General features: G+C 41.7%; 1 protein-coding gene across 2 annotated transcripts in view; it reads right to left on the bottom strand.

Moving 5' to 3' along the window:
- LOC142804192 (glutathione S-transferase 1-like) overlaps positions 1–18,163 on the bottom strand; it is a 54,269-nt gene extending 36,106 nt beyond the window's left edge. The window contains exons 1-4 of one of the 2 annotated variants that reach the window (XM_075890863.1): positions 17,998–18,163; positions 13,293–13,389; positions 11,622–11,680; positions 2,839–2,980 (exon numbers count right to left, since the gene is read on the bottom strand). In XM_075890863.1, the coding sequence (XP_075746978.1) occupies positions 2,839–2,980; positions 11,622–11,680; positions 13,293–13,389; positions 17,998–18,041 (342 nt within the window). In that variant the 5' untranslated portion in view covers positions 18,042–18,163. The remainder of the gene's footprint in view (positions 1–2,838; positions 2,981–11,621; positions 11,681–13,292; positions 13,390–17,997) is intronic. The other variant, XM_075890861.1, reaches the window with a different exon arrangement.
- Between the last annotated feature and the right edge of the window lie 479 nt (positions 18,164–18,642).

Below are 18,642 nucleotides of genomic sequence, written 5' to 3'. Positions count from 1 at the left end.
TCTGTGCTGCGGATCTAGGGAAGTGTTTGTGGACGCGTCAAGTCCACCACCTGCTGCATGGAGAGAGAGAGAGAGATTGACTTTATTTAAACATATTCTGAGGAGGCTGAGAAAGGGCCATTCCGACCCTTAATTCAACCTGGAGGCTCCGCCCAGGATGGCGCTGGCAGCCGAAGGCTTGTAGCGATTTTCCGGGCGCTCTGGACCGCCTGTAGTTGCAGCTTGTATTGATTGCTCTTGAGGGCTTATATACTGCTGCATGGAAGGCAACTAAAAAGCGTAGTCGCTTCAGCTCGTCACTACAGTGAGTGTCGGACACTTGCCATCCCCTCAATGGCATAATTCACGCATCTTCCGCAGTAACTTCACCCATCACAAGCAAAATGATCACCTATCTTGGCGATTTTTTTTCGCATATTTCTTGGCGTGCACAGAATGTGCGTGTGAGGGACATTTACAACACCTGGTGTTACTTCAGCACCTGTCCGAGTAGATATGAGCCACACTGCGCTTCACTTTGTCTAAGCTGGCAAATTCGATGTTTGAGGCCTACAGGGTTATCATAAATAAAGGAACAACTTGAGTGTCGTTTCATTTATTTATGTATTTATTTAAATAATTATTTCGCTATCCTTGGGGCGAATTAGCATTTTGAAGGGGAGTTGTTATAGGCACAAAAGATGCGGTCATCCCTGTTTACACAATATTAGCCTAGAAGGAAATTGCACAGTATTTATACAGTCATATTACAGTACAACACACAAATCAAATCAATAATGATGCTATGCAAAGAACTTGGGTCACGAAAATATGAAAAGACATGAGTAACACAGTAAAGCAGTGGAAGGTGGAATAACATCATATGAAATGTAAAATGAAGCATAGCAATTACACTGTGTTCACTAAGAAGGCAAAATGAGAGAGATAGAAAGACATGCAGAGACGTTAACCAGTGTGATTCTTCATTGTTTGGGGGGGGGGGAGGGGGGGTTGATTACCGAAACGACCATATTATTGTGAGAGACGCTATATAGGAGAACTCCGGAGTTTTCGACCACTTGGGGCTCTTTATCGTGCTTTCAAATGGGAGCACACGGGTTCACGTCATTTCCACCTCCATTGAAAACGCAGGTGCCGTAGCAGTCATTCTATCCCGCGACCTGCGGGTCAGCAGCTGAGTACCTTAGCGACCGCGGTGGGGCGACCAGTTTGAAACAACCGGTTTTCTATCCTGTGCAGGGGGGAAGAAAATCTGAATCCGGAAGACAGTTATGACGTCACTGTTAGAGCACGCAGGAGCGTCTCGCAGTCTAATTTAAGCCGTTAGTGCCGGAAGGCGATTTAACTCGATGTATGTGGTATGAATGCGTCAAAAATGGTTCAGTTCTACATCACGAAATTGTGACTTCACAAATACGGCATTGGATACGTATTGCAAAAAAAAATGATGAGACTTTCAGACGGCGCGTATGATAGTACAGCGTATAAAAATTTACAAAAGAATGTATGTAATGTTACAATATAAAGTTTTGGGATTACAATTCAATACTGTAAGAGTATGTGCGCTTAAACTGAATTCATTTGAACATGCGGTGTTCATCAAAATGACACGGTTTGAAATGATGCATGCGTTTGACTCGTAGACTGCAGAGGTATATCTTTATTTAAGTCATTCTTCAAGACTGTGAAAATGGTTCTTGACAACACGCTTTCAGTTTTGATAAATGATTCTGTAAAGCGCTAGCTTATTGCTTTACATGCCTAAGTGTTTTGGCAGGGACTGCTCTGCGTAGCTTAGTCTTTTAAAGAATAGAGTTTCTCAAGTCTGTACCTACACTGCATGGTATACATAACCTACAATTCAACATGAACAAATGCGAAATTGACCGTGGAGCTTGATGTGAAATTGATAGCAGAGTACTTCACAAGACACAACATAAAATGAAGATACACCTTATCGTATTTGCTGACACGTTTGCCTCGGTGTATCTGTGGATACAGTGCCCGACTGCTGACACGAAGCTCTCGTTTCCAATCTAGGCAGCGGCGATCACATTTCGATGGAGGCGAGAAGTAAAGATATATGTATTGGGCAATGACTGTGCAGGTTAAAGAACACCAGATAGTCAAATTTTGTGGAGCCTTCCAGTTCGGCGTCCCTTATATTCCAGTATTACTTTTACCCCCGCCGCGGTGGTCGAGTGGCTATGGTACTCGGCTGCTGACCCGCAAGTCGCGGGATCGAATCCCGGCTGTGGCGGCTGCGTGCTCAAATTTAGGGGCACGTTAAAGAACCCCAGGTGGTTGAAATTTCGGAGCCCCCCACAACGGCGTCTCTCATAATTATATGGTGGTTTTGGGACGTTAAACCCGACATATCAATCAATAATCCAGTCTTACTTTTGGGATGCAAAACCCTACATGTTAAAATTTATAAGCATTGCGTAGACTTCCCAAGCAGAAACGCACTAATGTATATTATGTCGCTAAGGTAAGGAAGTTGCAGACCGATGAAAGAAAATGCTGTGAATATTAACGAATAGCACAAGTAAAATAAGGAATTTCAAGCTTCAGTGCACCTCTTGCTTTTGCAGTTTTTTGTGTTCACTAACCTTACAGATGGCATCGGTGTTGATTCCGTTGGATTCTCAAGCATAAATCTGAGGTGCCTTCAACCAACACATACAAATGCTTCAACATCAATCATCGCACTCACCCAAATTCAATGTGTCTTGTGAAGCTAACACGTGAACTTCATTTGTAATCTGCTCTAAATCCGAGTTGAAAGTGCGGAACTGTGTTGAGTGAGAGGAATTTTACCCAACAAGAGTCACTCACAAAGTAATCGGCGATGCTGCGATAGAATGTGCCCAGGTCATAATCCAGGAACTGGTCAATCAGTGCTCTCTTACGGACGTCCTTAGGGTAGAGTGAGTGGTCAGGCGCATACATGTCAACCAGGTAGCGCATGATTGCACGGCTGCAAAAGATTCCATACGATCACGCCACTTGATGAAAACACACGGCAGGTAAAATTTATGTATGTAATAGCCGTGAATAGAAGACTCTGTAATGAATTGTGAGATTTTCTCGAAATATTTTGGGGAAAGCCGTTCTTGATTTGCTCAGTTTGCATCATTATCTGCTGTCTGGATGTTTTGTTTTTCTAATGTCAAGCGGTACACATTGCTGGCGTGTTCAGGAAGTCTTTGATTTTTGTTTGGTGTCTTATTTAAATGCCAAAACAACGACAAATGCCTGCTGATGGTTTAAAATATATTCTACATGTAAGGGTTTTTGCAGAAGGTTAAGAAAGTGTACACTCTTGCTGCTATATTTTGCGTGACTCGCGTTCCTGTTCCAACTTCTGCTAATTCTCTCCTTTCCGTCATTGTGTGTTCATTTTTACATTTAAAGACGTGTGCGTGACGCACAATATTTTTTGCAGTGATGCAGTTTTCCAGTTTATTGCAGTGAAGATTCACAAGAATGTACTGATAAGATACCGGTACCTTTTCACGTAGTGCAGATTTTTCAGGTCATTTAAATTTTTTAGGACACTTTGCCGGAGAGCGTGGATCGTGTATATTGTTTATTCAGATGCCTTCGTAAATCCACGCTTTTTCTTACATGATGTTTCAACTTTCCCAGAACATTTCTATGCGTCTAGTTTTTCGGTTATTGAACATGAAGTCTTTGGCAAAGCTTATCGCTCGGCCGAAGGTGTCACATACACAATTGCAAGATTCAGTGAACACGTAAGTGGGACCTTCGTGAAAGTTTGTGCGTGTTTCATGTTGCATGCAAGGACGACATTGGCGGTGTGGATTAGGTATACGCGTGTGCCTACACCCAGCGCACGTGCCCAGTTCAAACAAACTGTCTCACCTAAACTACCAAGACAACCACAGTAGCAGAAGCATATCGATATTTTGCAGCAACATTCGCAGCATGCAAAAAACTTTAATCAGCTCGTCGCATATATTTCCCAGCAACCACAACGCTTTGACGTAATTGTTGTCAATGAAACTTGGCTAAAAAGAAATCAAAACATTGTTATTCCTTATTACACAATGCTATTTCAGTCTCGTGATTCTCGTTCTCAAGGAGGAGGTATTGCTCTGTTTGTTAAAAATAAGCATTTCGTATACAATCCTTCCTTCACTATCGTGCAGTACACGTGCCATCGAGTCACTATTCGTCAGGGTGAAATCCTCACTTGCAGTTGGCGTAGTTTTTCATCCCCCTAATGCGTCTTCTTCCTGCTTTCTTGAAACACTTGAAATTATTCTGTGTCACCTAAGAAACAACGTCAAACAATCTAGTGTTAATGATGGTGTTATGAACATTCATACCCGTAGCTCAGTCCATGACGACCACTCGTACTTACTAAAATCATATCGCTTTCGCAATCTCATCACTATACCCACTCGAATAACGGCAACGTCTGCTTCAGTGATGACGAATTTCGAGAAAAATATTAGTAGTGGAGTGTATGGCAAGCCTATCACAGATCATTCTCCCATATTTTTCTGTGTTTGTCGCATCTAGAGTAAAAAAAAACGTGGTGGGCCGAAGTTTGTAACCAAAATAGACTACGTAGTTTTAAGAAATATTCTTCTTGAATCTAGTTTTGGTCAAAGGTACAGTGATGGCGTTCATACTAAATTTGATAACAATTTTTCTTCTCGAAAACGCGATTAAAATAAGCAGCATAAAAGTTTCGCTTCATTCACGGGAAACAACGTTATGTCACTGGACCAATAAAGAAATCTTGGAGGTCATAAGGCGCAAGCATTACTGGCACGACAAATGGAAACGACAGAAGTACAACGAATTCTTTTTGCGTCATTTTGAAATAATGCGTAATACAACAGTGACATTGATGAGAATTAGTGAAAAGAGTTATTATGCCCGACAAATAGAACAGGTGATTGGTTATTAAAAAAAACTTTGTCAAGGTGTAATTGGCGTTCTCGACCACCCTCCGCCTTCTAAGGTACTTCTTGATGTTATCGACTCCAATACAGTTGAATCGTACAGTTGAACCCTTACTTTGCCTCCATTATTTCAACACTAGATAAACCTTGAGGTAATCAGATTTATTGTGTCGGATATGCCAATGAGCAAATTGGCAGGCCTAGATGGGATAGCCGTAAAGCTACTTAAGAAAATTTAGACGTCCTCGGACTAGTTTTGTGTCGCCTTTTTAACCATTCTGTGAGAGCAGCCATTTACCCTTTTTGTTTAAAAATTACAAAGGTTATTCTAACATTTAAAAGTGGCGATTATTCTTAACTGCCCAACTATCTGACCTCTGTTTTGAGCATAATTAATGATATCTTCAAAAAATTCTTGCCAATCGTTTCTATAAACTTATTGCGAAATATAACATACTATCATATCAGCAACATAAATTGAGACTAAACTATTCTACGTCCACTGCTGTTTTGACACTTACGCAATTAAAAAACATAGCTTTGAATGAAAACAAGATAGTATAAGTTATCTTTGTAGACCTAAAAAAGCGTTTGACACTGTAGACCACAGAATATTGCTAAATAAATTACCACTCTATCGTTTCTGTGGTACCATTTTAGAACTTTTTTCGCACTATTAGAAAGGTCGTAAACAGGCTGTAATAATAATGATTTCTTGTCTTCTAAGAGTCCTTGAATACTGGTGGTCCCCAGATTCGTTACTGCGACCATTGCTGTTCTCCTTGTATATCAATGACCTTCCGCGGATATTGCAGTTTTCTAACATTCTGATGCACGCTGACGATACTTGTGTCATAGTAACAGGTCAAAACCTAGGTGATCTTGTGTGGAAGTTTAACACCAAATTGGATAAGGTTGCTCATTGGTTATAGAATAGTAAGCTATCTATGAATACCGGTAAGACCAAATGTGTTACATTTCACTCTGGACTAAATTACATTACTGCTAATGAAATACACAGTAACATTAACGATTCTGTGATCGAGCAAGTAACCGCAATTCAATATCTTGGTGCCACTATAGATAATAACTTACATTGGCAGATGTAGATTCAGAATGTGTGTTCCATATTAGCCTCAGCATGCCATGCACTTACTCAAGCTCGTCAAAAATTTAAAGCACTACTCTACGACTACTTTATTATGCCTTCATTCATTGTCATAATTCATACTGCATTGAGTCTTGGGGCGGCACGTTTACAACTTACCTGAAACCAGTTAGACGGCTTCAACAACGGGCTGTAAGAATAATTCTTCATTCCAAATATAATGACCCCAGTGAACCTCTGTTTTCCCGATTACGCATTTAGCCATTCGATATGCTATGCAAATCAAAACTAGCCAAATATGTATACATGGTTATTAAATACAACCACACTTTCAATGTGTCGCTGTTCTCTGCTTCTTCCCGTTTTACCAGACAACTAACATTTGGTAAATGGAATATTCCATGAACAACGTATAGTGTGATTGGATTTTAGAGCTTCCCGGTATTAAGATCTGGAATGCTAAACCTTTTGAAATAAAAGTGTGATCACAGTTCACATAGACACTAGAAAAACACTATTTAGAGGAATGTTCTGATTTATTATTGACCGGTCATGTTTAGTGAGATTGCTGTCCTAATTTCAATAAATGAGTATAAGTCGTTATTTTTTGTTTCTTTTTTGCTCTGCGTGTGGTTATTTCATGCACTGTTCTTCTTTTCAGATTCTTCATTCACATTATATAACTTCTTACGTTATGCTTTTTGGAAGTCCCCTTACATAATGTATCTTTTCGGACCCAACTTCACTATCCAATGGGTAAGGGCCTACCCAGTGTGTGCGAAGTTTTTGTGAAATTGTGAGCAACAAACTTCCAATTCCAAATATTTGGCCGCAGCGATTGAAGCCCGTCATATTTATTCATGCAAACTTCAGCCCTTTCATAAACTACAAGACATTTATTATGGGCACATCTTTTTAACAACGAAGTTAACTTGGTACTGGAGTAACGTGGTGCTGAATTAGCGAACAATGTACTGCATACTTCAACTTAAGCGAGCAACACCAATAAAGAGTTAAAGGGGCCCTGCAACACTTTCTGAGAATGGTAGGAAAACGCAGCCGATCGGCAATAGAAGCTCCCGAGAACGCACGAGCCGAATATTTTGGCGCAGCACGTGGCCTCGAATAGACAGTAAATGATCAAAGTCAGCTAAAGGTAGCTTTCCGTTTTCCCGACAAATGACGATTGAATCTCAAAAATTACTCGTAGAAGGCTTTTTATCAGCAACTGGCTGATTTGAGCTTGGCCCACGCGGTCGTTAGAAGAATAACAGCTGAAGACCATGACTTGCCCACGGGTGCGCACAGGGTCACACGAAAAATACCACGTATTCGACAAAATGAAAAGAAAAAAAAGTGCTCAAAGTCACGAGGTGCACATGACTCATTTTCTTTGTCCATGCCGATTCCTTGTGCTTAGATTCCAACGCTTTTGTTGGGACGACAAGAGAGATTGCAAGAACAGCATGCGAAAAATCTTTGTAACTCCGGCCATACTGGATGAATTCTTGAACTCTTTGTGAAATTCGACTTGCTACGTAATAAGCTCTTTCAGTGAATTCATTTCATTGTTTCTTTAAAAAGTGATTCAGGGCCCCTTTATCGCTCTATATCAGATGTAAAAATAAACACGGCATAGAGTACACGTGATCATATTCCATTGCTGGGAACATGCTCGCTGTTCGCGTTCTGACTTGAAGTGTGGCTTGTTTTTATAGGCAGCGCTTCAACCAACAAAAAAAAGTTGGATTTCATGTTCGCATGATCGCTAGGGAGACAGTTTCTGAAAACACGACAGCGGAATGCACTACAGAACCCTCTGTGAGCAGTTGGCACGTGTATCAGTCAAATAAGGTCGTTCACTAAGCAAAAAAAGAGACTGTGAACTGAAGCTGATAGTGACTTCATGGCTTAGTAAAGAGATATCATGCTTAACTCACCTTCTTCTTTTTGAAAACTTTGACCTGCCAGACATTGATTGGCGGAGCACCCTACCCTCTTTAGTAAGCCAAACCAAAGCAAAAGATTTTCTGGACGTTTGCCTCTACTTTAATCTAACACAACTTGTATCAGCGCCGACCCGTGTTACCCAAGACACTGCAAACACTTTAGACCTAGTACTGGTGAACTGTCCAGACAGTTTGTCGTCCATTACCTTTCTTAGAGAAATAAGCGACCACAAGGTGATCCATGCTTTTTTTCGCTTTGCTCCAGCTTTGCAGCATAAGCGCGAAAAAACTATACACTTATACGACAAAGGTAGTTATTATGCAATATGAGAACATTTACAAAATTTTCTACTTTTCTTCCAAGATACGTTTTGTAATCACACCATTAATGAAAATTGGATGGTATTCAAAGAGAAAATAAACAACATAGCGAACCGGTACATACCAAAAATTATCTTTCGAACGCATGAACAAAAATCATGGTTCCATAATACGTTCAAAAGACTAGAAAACAAAAAGAAACGCATGTATCGTGCCGCTAAATGCAGGACGGACACGTTTCCATGGGAAAAATACTACGCTGCTGAACGAGCATACCTATCAGGGATTCGCAAGACAAAAGATGCGTTCTTTTGCGATGACCTTCCGAAATTTTTAATCAATAACAAAAAGAAATTCTGGCAGGTGATAAATCCTCACTAAAGGCATAGTGTAACACTTATCAATGAAGAAGGTGAAACATTCGACGATATAGAGTGCGCGAACCTTTTTAAGGCAGCCTTTGTGTCTGTATTTACCGAAGAGTTCACCACGCCCCCCCCTTTTTTTTGCGTACCAATGCAACAAGTCATATGCCGACCATTACATTTTTCCCACATGGCATCTCATCGTTAATCGACAATGTTAAACTCACATCATCAGCCGGCGTGAATACCATTAATTCGAAACTGTTAAAGAATACTAAACATGTCACCGCGGTTTTCCTGTGTTTGCTGTTCTCGCAGTCACTTTCAACTGGTGAAATGCCATATGACTGAAAGGTGGGAAAGGTTGTTCCAATCCACAAAGCAGGTGACAGGAATTGCCCGCTTAATTATCGCCCTATTTCATTAACGAGTGTGCCCTGTAAGCTCATGGGACACGTCATGTACACAGAAATTATGAAATTTCTTGACTCGAACAAATACTTTCATTCTTCACAGCATGGGCTCCGCAAAGGCTTTTCCTGCGAAACACAAGTGGCCATTTTCCTGCATGATATTCATACCAACTTAGATTCTAACCTCCAGACAGACGCGATATTTCTAGATTTCGCAAAAGCATTCGACAAGGTACCACACCAACGTATATTACTAAAACTTTCTCTTCCGAGCATTAACAGCGACATTTTGCGATGGATTGAAGCGTTCTCGACAAACCGATCTCAGTTCGTTACACTTAACAACCGTGCATCCAGCCCCCTACCAGTGACCTCTAGCGTACCGCAAGGATCTGTTCTCGGACCTTTACTTTTCCTAATATACATCAATGACCTGCCTCTGCACGTGTCTTGCAACGTTCGTTTGTTCGAAGACGACTGCGTCATTTATCGAACAATTACTAACAAATCGAATCAAGGCTTACTTCAGCAGGACATCAATCGTCTACAGCAATGGTGGGACTGTTGGTTAATGGAATTTATTCCCAAGAAATGCAAACTGATGGTATTTGCTCGTCGGCACGATTCATTTCCTTACACATACACAATCAGGAACTTCCCATGTGTTCTGCGCAGTCTTACAAGTACCCAGGTGTTACTATATCGAACGACTTGTCCTGGCGCACACACATCACTAACCTCATTTCTTCTGCTAAAAAATCACTTGGTTTCATCAAGCGTTATCTGAAATGCGCCCCCAAACCAGTTAAACTACTGGCCTACCAGTCAATAGTCCATCCGAAACAGGAATATGCATCTGCCATATGTAATCCTCACCAAAAATATCTCATCAACGCACTCAAAGCCATTCGAATTCGTGCCGCAAGGTTTATTCATTCTAATTATTCATATGACACGAGCATATCTTACTTAACTAAAGAATTGAATTTGCTTCTCTTTGGTACACGCCGGCGCACTGCATGCCTCTCACTTTTCCACAAGTTTTATCACACCTCGCTTCATCAGCCACCCTATATCCTACCCGCAGCCCGAGCATCTCATCGTACACGGCACACTTTCCAAGTGGGCCGCCCTCGCATGCACACTTTAACCTTTTCCGCCTCATTATTTTGCAATGCCGCTACAGATTGGAACAACCTTCCCCACGAGATCACCACCATCACTTGCCCATGTTCGTTTGCGGAGCGTATCACTGCGCACTTTTTGCAATAAAAAGTGAAATCATAGTTTTACTGTACTAGTGCTGACGTATTATTTATTGTACTTGTGCTGAAGTATGTAACACCTTAGCCCATGTATGTTTGTGTATTTTTCTCGTGTTCAGTTACATGATATGCAAATTATGTACTTTAGCGCATGTGTTTTTCTTTTTTTGTGTGTTTAGAGTTATGCATTAAGCAAATTATGTACTAATGTATTCCCATCGCTTATGGAATACCCCTATTAAGGGGTCTTTAAGGTAATAAATTGAAATGAATCGATTATTTATTTCTAAATGTTTTAATAAATTGCCTATGTAGAACACACTTCAACGTTTCTCTTCAGTTTTGAACTAGTTATCCGTAGTCAATCATGATGCATTGTAACGTCGCTGGTGTGCATAACGTTCTTGAACACTGTTCTTTACTTAACTTCTCTGTGTTTTTTTTTTCTGAAATATGCAATAGTGCTAGTAGGTTGGTGAAAACTATAGAACAGCATATATAGGAGTCCAGGAAAATTTCTTTAGTTAAACTGTGACAGAGAATGCAATCGATACGGTGTGTTGCTCCGCGTCGTGACGTACAGGGGTGCGCCCACTTGTCTAGAAGGCTCGATTTGCTAGCTATTGCACATTCCAGCTCGCTTCAGCGCCGTGCATACAGGTGGCAAGAAGTTCAAGATAGTGCACACCTGAAGACCAATTTTAATGGTCAATACTAATATATTTGGACCTAATAAAATCAAGTTTTATTGCCAAACGGCGTTAGTACAGTCCTGAGCTCCCCATTTCATAGCTGTCTCATAGGCGAGTGCGCTGACCTGGGTACTACGCTTCGCATCATGCAGGTAACGCCCCAGTGATAACTGATTGCGTAAGCATGGACAGACACTACTCACTGCAATTTTAGTTCGAATATATTTTTAAATTTTATTTTCTGAATTCCCATCATAAAAGCAACAGGAAAGATTACTTTCTACAAACACACCTGCTATGATGAATTTTTTTTACCACACTCATCTGCCTTGTGAGAAGAGAGCGTGGACTAAAAAAAAAGCTGAACATCTGGGCTGTGCGTTCTTGAAAAAAAAATTCTCAGGTAGTCTTACAATATTGAGCGCATTCTATCATGTGGTCGAAACGATTCAAAAGTTGTATATGAGTTTATTCTAAGGGCAGTTCTCTCTTCAACTTGAAGCATTATGTTCAACTCAAATATTTCGATTTCTTCTCTGCCTCGTAAAAACTAAGGCATCACACTCACCTTTCCCACAGCACGAAGGTGTCATCTTGCAGAGTGGGTATTGTATGCATAGGGTTCAGCTGTTAGAAAAAAATCAGAAAAGTGGTATGCCGGTAACATTAAACAAGAATTAGGAAGAACAATACAACTTGCGACTACAATAAACGCAAACAGGGGTTGTGTGCTCGCACCGACGTTGTAACAATTGTGCTTGTCTTCTTCGAAGCTTGAAGTCCAAGCGTTGAAGAGAACAAGTACAATTGTCAAAATGGCGGCTTGGGCACACAACCGCGGTTTGTGTACATTTTCCAAACATGAAGAAGAAGATATCTTGCCAACGAAACTCCGACCATTTGAAGTAAATACCACCTGAGGATCTCAAACCATGCTATCACTCCGAAATTACTCATTTTTGCATTTATTTGTTTTTTATGCATTTGAGCTTAACTCACAAATAACACGAAGCTGCCTAAAAATAACGTGTCGGGCCATGAACGATAGTTTATGCCATTTAGATTTTATGACAACCCTGACCCTTTAAAATGACGCATCTACGTATAGACAAAGAAAGGAGACAATTGTTGTCAGCGTTAGCACTGTCAGGCATCACAAATTAACACAAAGTAGACCCGATCACTCTCATTGATACAGTGAGGTCTATTTGTAAAAGATAGAATCTTGCTGTAGCCATGTTTCCACGAGTAGACTTCTCTTTGTCAAGGCAGTAAATAACTTCATCATCTTCATGATCATTACCCTGACTACGTTCCCTGCAGAGTAAAGACCGTTACTATAATCCGCCAATCACCCTGTTGTGCTTTTGGCTGTCACGTTCTACCTGAAAACTTTTAATCTCATCGTCCCATCTAACTGTCTCTCCTTTGTAGATTTACCTTCACTGGTATTCCTGTCAGATAACCGCAATGACCAGTGGTTATCCAGCCTACGTGTTAGGTGTCTGGCCCATGTCTATTTCTTCGTCTTGTATTCAACTATACTATCCTATACGCATAATGTAACATATTGTATACATATATTAATGTATAATGTATACGTATAATGTAACAAAATACTGCGAGTTGTACATTGCCGTACAGGCATCATCAAATTCAATTCTTTCATCGAATCATGTAAACTTGCCACAAAGCCAGCGAACTACAGATACTCTAGTAGCTGACTTATTAAAGACGAGTTTATTCATTTAAATGTGGGCTCCAGCAACTTATCCAGTAAAGCAGTGAGTATAAGCACCACTCTGTAAATGAAGGGCTAAGATAAAGTGGACACAATATGCGCGCTCATTTTCAGCCGAGAATTAGAATAAAAATGTAAGCATATCTCCTTCAAGCCTCCATCTTTCCTGCAACCTCGTTATTTTTCAGAATACCAGGGTCATTCTCTCTATCAGCTTTCTCATGTTGATATACAAGTTGTCATCTTGGTTGTTATTGGTAACTATAGTTATGACATTCAATTCACGTACTGATTATTACAAAGAATCTTTCGGTTTTCAAAGCAAGATCCACACAGATACAATTGAAAAACTATTATGACTAGCAGAAAATGAGAGACGCTCACTTGTATTACAATTTTGCCACTCACGGGAATGCAGAAGACCTATGATTGCTCTAGTTAATAATTGAACGCCATCACTAATTATACAGCGATTCGAAAACAGAGCAGCCAACTTACCTTGAGAAAATCTTCTTTCATGTGTTCTTTGGCTGTAACATTGACGTCTTTCAGCTCAAGGACAATCCCAATCAACCTAGCGACAATGCGAACCGCCCTGCGTGGTCGTAAAACGCATTTTAAAAGATATCTCCACTGAACATACGGTAATACTAAACGGTTCGTTTTTGCCAAAAAACCTTCACTTTTATACGATACGTAATATTCTTTCACATAAAAGCTCAATAAAAATGTCTGCTGGGATGACATAATTGTTTCGGAGCTCGGATGCCAACGAGGAGGCCGTGGGTTTGATCCCTGACGTGGCCGTCACATTTCAATGGAGGTGAAATCGCAGTCTCGTGTACTGTACGATGATAGTGTACGTTAAAGCAAACCAAGTGATAGAAATTTCTTGAGCCCTTCACAACGGCCTTCCCTATAACAATATTATGATTGGGGCGGCAAAAGTCGCATATTATCGCTCACGAAAAGCAATACTGAAATGAACGTCGCTGTGATCGCAGAAAAAGGAAACACTGCATGGCAGGTACATCAAGCACGTGGCCAACCACTTCACACGGAATAAATTTTTGTAATTTTCGTCCTTTGCCAAGCAGTGTTTGCTATAATGTTTTGCCTATCGCAACCACTAGCGCTTTGTTCGAATAAGCAGACAGATGCGTTAGAACATCCGTTGTTGAAATGTCACTGTTGCACTAACTGTTGAAACACCACCGTGGAACAAAAAGTCGGACACTTGTGAAGTGGTGTTCAGATCTAAGACATCTTAGAAATCAGTATGGATATGTTTTTTTTTTAACCTGATGTGACATTCCTTCCAGAAAAGAGACATATATGGGCTATGGGAAAGGCGTACTTTCAAATGGCAGCGTTAGATTCAGATTTGCTCTGCCTACCCCACCCCCTTCCCCTTGCAATACTATCTTGACAGTCGTTATTGCAGCCCACTACGGCCCACCAGCCGAAGTCACTTTTTAAGTTCGAGACTGATCATTGTCAAATTTCATCACACGGCACGTAGTTCCTAATAATCATGAGCCAGGAACCCCTTGCAGCGACATGACACTGAAGTTCTTCTTTACACGCTCATCCACGCGCAAATATGAGAAGTGCTTTGCCTGTACTACTGGTACATTCATGTGCCAATAAAGGGGTGCGAAGTTAAAACGCAGCACAATGTCATACAGAAAGCTTATTTTTTGATGAAAAAATATTTAAAATGATAAAACTATTTTATATAGATGACAAATAACACATTAATAATGTGATTCCGAACTTCGGTTTTCCCACATTACGGGCATTATGGGCCAACTATCCTCCACTTTTCGAGTCCACCCTTCACTGATTCGGCATCGTGAATTATTCTTGTTTCTCCTGCTCAAACGCATGCACATGACAGGGAAAGGCAAATTTCAATGCACATCACAAAAATACTTCGGAAAATGCGTGTACAGCTTATTTGCATACACTGATATTCATGGGCTATTCTCGATTCAGCACGCGATGTTTAGAAGTTTAATATTATTTATAGTAGACACTCACGGGGTTAATTAAGAGCACTGACATGGCATAATACTTCAAACAGACATTTATTCATACGTAGCCAACGTGGTGGTTAGTTTCCAACAACACACGCTTCCAACAACTTAAGACACGTACGCAAGCGGTGTACGTTGATACCTAATGTCCATACAAAATGTCTGAGATGACTCGAAGTCAAAAGCACAATTTGTTTTATTCTCAGCTGGTTTTACTGACTTCCTCCTTCACGCCTGCTTGAAGCTTTCCACGACGCATATGGAAACCCTGAATTCACTGTCTATGAGCAGCTGCTACAAACGGCTCACCCTGACAAGCTAATGGCACGCGTCACTTGCACTGAAGACTGGCCTGGGGAAACACAAGCGGTGGCTACTGCATGCTGCGTCTGCGGCCCGCCAGCGCCTGGCCTACTGTAGGCATGTACACCTCGGGTCACTCTGAATATCCCCTGCTTTCCACAGATGTGGTTCCGCAAAACAGCGGAGCACATGCCTTGCTCCTACCCTGCGATGGCGGGCGAGCGATACGAGATTATGCGCTGATACCACTCATTCTGTCTCTATGCGACAACTGTTAAGAATTTTCACTTTCCCACATGGTACAGGATACCAGCCCTGGGAGCCTTTCTCGAGTTCGAGAGTGCTGTGGACATCGACGCCCTATAGACAAAGGCCTTGGACTTCATTCTCACTGCCTGGATGACAAAATGCTTTTTTGTCATCCACTCGCCCCTCATGGAGCTCTCCTTTCTTCCATTCTGTCAACTCAGCTTCTTCTTCACGATCCTTAAAGGGGCTGAGCCGAGCCCTCTCGATAATAGCCAGAAAATATCAATGCCTTATCCTGACTTTTCTTTCATCACTCTCCTTGTCTCTGATATCAGCGCACCTTTCACCAAACGAATATATCATGCGATGACAGCAATATGTGACATCATCTTCTACGATGTAATGATGACTTACGAAATTCTGCTCATTGGTGACATACTATATGACCATTTGAATTACGTAGTAACCGCCCGCCACGTCAGTGTAGTGTTTACGGTGGTTGATTGCTCCACGGAAGGTCACGCGACTGAGCGCGGACCCGTGGCGGCCGCTTTTCATTGAAGACAAGATGCTTAAGGCCCGCGAGTTTGGATTTAGGTGCACGTTAATAAAATACTGAGGGGTCGGCATTCCCGCAGCTCTTTCTTACAGCTTCTTTCATAATTATAACGTAGTTTAGTGGCGTAAAAACGTAACAGCTGTAATCTTTATTAGTTCAACAGTTCTCCTAACGCCCAATACACCGAAGATCATGTCTAAGGATACCAGCTAGTATGAAAGTGTAAAGTTAGGTGGGTTTCTGGAACGCATATGTCACATTCTCGATTTACTAACTAAAGTATCATAGAAGTATTTTATGCATATAGCACCAGTAACAAAATGCGGGAGCGTTTGCTTTCATTTCGGCAGGTACGTCACTTTGATTCTCAGTCCTTGTCCTTTTTATTCTCAGTCCAAGCGGCCTTTTCGGTTTTTTATCAGCAAATAGGAACCAGTAGTTTGTGATGCTTACCTCCAAATCTTGTCGCATATAAGTTCTGTGTAGAACTCTTCACTCACTTTAAGTTACCACAACATTGGCGAAATAGCGCGCATCGACGGCTAATGTAGTTGGCAGGAAACGGTGGTGCAATGTGTACGTTAGCGAAAATTCTGTGGCACGCACTCGGCAGAACGCAGTTTCGAGATGCTTTCAGAGACACCCTTGCCCTGGCCGACAGGTGTGTAGGAGCATCAGCACGGTTGCCAGGTGGGGCTACTTTTGGCCACTTTGGCTACTTTTTCGGGACAGTGGCAGCCGAACAAACACATTTGGCTATAATAAGTGAACATTGGCTATAGCTTCATGAGTCATGGATGCATTCGTGTTTACTCTATATGAACTCAGTTGTCATGTAATAGGTACTGGTGTTGGACTCTGCAGTGTCGAAACATGGCGGTCAAATGACGTCACCAGCTGTCACAATCTGATTGGGTGGTTTTGATATACGCTGAAAAAAGAATACGTGGCTGAACTTCAATTTGCAGAACACCTATTCACTTTTCAGTCAACGTCCACGACTGAAACAATCGAGAGCTTTTTGCATCCAAGACGTTATGCCATTACTGACGTTAGAAAACAGATATCTGACCAAGCGGCTACGTTCTTGCAAAGTACGGACTCCCACATAGGAATAATGACGGCGTGAACTTTTTCACTGCACGTGAAAGGTAGGTGAAATGACCACAGTCTTTGCTTCAGTCCATGAAACTGCTATTTTGGGCACACCCATACAATAATAAGTTCTATAGCCCCTACAAGGCTCGTATTTCTAGTTTTTGATGAAAATACACGTATACAAATTACGCAAAGATGGTGTCATTTCTCTAAGATTGCAAGAAACTTCATTACATTCCACTAAACGCGTCCTAACATGAAGTGAAAAACTGGCGTCCGTGCACATGGCAACTGCTGCCTTAACCAAGGGCGTTTTTGCACTGCGGAACATCGGTGAAGCATGGCGGACGCTAACCGCGGTACAGCCTGACTAACCATGTTTTGTCGAAACTGCGGTTATTTGCCCATGTAACTACGGTGCAAGCATGCTGTATTTGAACTGGTATTCGTACTTCTTTTAACATAGTGCACGACTACACGGGCTCAAGAAAAGAAGGAGGAGTGCTGTGCTTCGTTTTTTCTTCTCTCGTGTCCATGTAGTAGTCCGGTATGTTCAAATATGTTCGAGTACTGTCACAAATTGGCCGAACTTTCCGTCCTTCTGCATTCTGCCAATGGTATACTGCATTCAAGTTCTTCATTGTATACCAGGCTATACCTGAAGCAATAACGCTCCGTAAACCCGCTTTGTTTGTATACATTTTTATGCATATAATCGTACACTGACTGTATTTCGCCGTACCCGAATATTGCCAAATTTATTGTAAACAATCGAAGCAAAGGGCCTTTTCAGCATCCTACCTCCCTTTAGTTTTCCAGCGCTTTCCCAGAGAATAAGTATTCAGCTAATTTACCTATTTAAAACCTTCCTAGTGCCACCTTTCTATTTGCCAAGCAAGAAAAAACCACAAGCAGCCACTGTCACTTCCGCGGAGGCAGTGGTTCGAAGACGTACCTGCATGGGGGACTTGCGTTCAGTTGGTACAGCACGATGGACATTTTCAATCAGCGAGCACAGTCGCTTGACTCACGCGAGGGCTGCCACACTGCCACACTGGTGGTGGCGCAAAAATGTTGTGTCTTCAACGTGCACTTTCCTTTCAGTTGCGGTGAGGCAACGTGTCCCATGCCCAAGGAGAACGCGGAGCACGGAACAGGAAGTTGCATTCGCCGCCTTGTGTCGGCATCCGGGCATGTCGCTGATAGCGAGATACGTCATGCGGACGATGTTTTTCTTTCATCACCAGAAATCTCTTTTGAAGGCAAGCGCAACTCGTGGGAGCATCGGAAGCGCATTTGAAACATTAAGGGCGCTCCCACCATTGCGGAATATTGGCATTCAAGTCGGTTTATAATGTCACGATACTGAAGCACACAGGCTTGCAAAACGAACCTATTTATTAGGGCGAACTTATGCTTGCAAGTTAAGGTAACTGTGAGGAAACTGCGAGTCAACCTTAAAACAAAGAATTTCCAGGGCACTTCTTTATTTTCTTCACCAGAAGCCTGAGCACCTGACGCAAGCGGCCTGGGTGTGGCCAGGTGCTCGTGCTATTACGGTCTCTGTGCGGCATAGTGAAGGTGCTCAGTTTGAACGCAG

This window comes from Rhipicephalus microplus, chromosome 3 (assembly GCF_043290135.1).
Source record: "Rhipicephalus microplus isolate Deutch F79 chromosome 3, USDA_Rmic, whole genome shotgun sequence".
NCBI lineage: Eukaryota > Metazoa > Arthropoda > Arachnida > Ixodida > Ixodidae > Rhipicephalus > Rhipicephalus microplus.
Note: the sequence above shows the minus strand (reverse complement) of the source record. Positions and strands in the feature narration are given on the sequence as shown.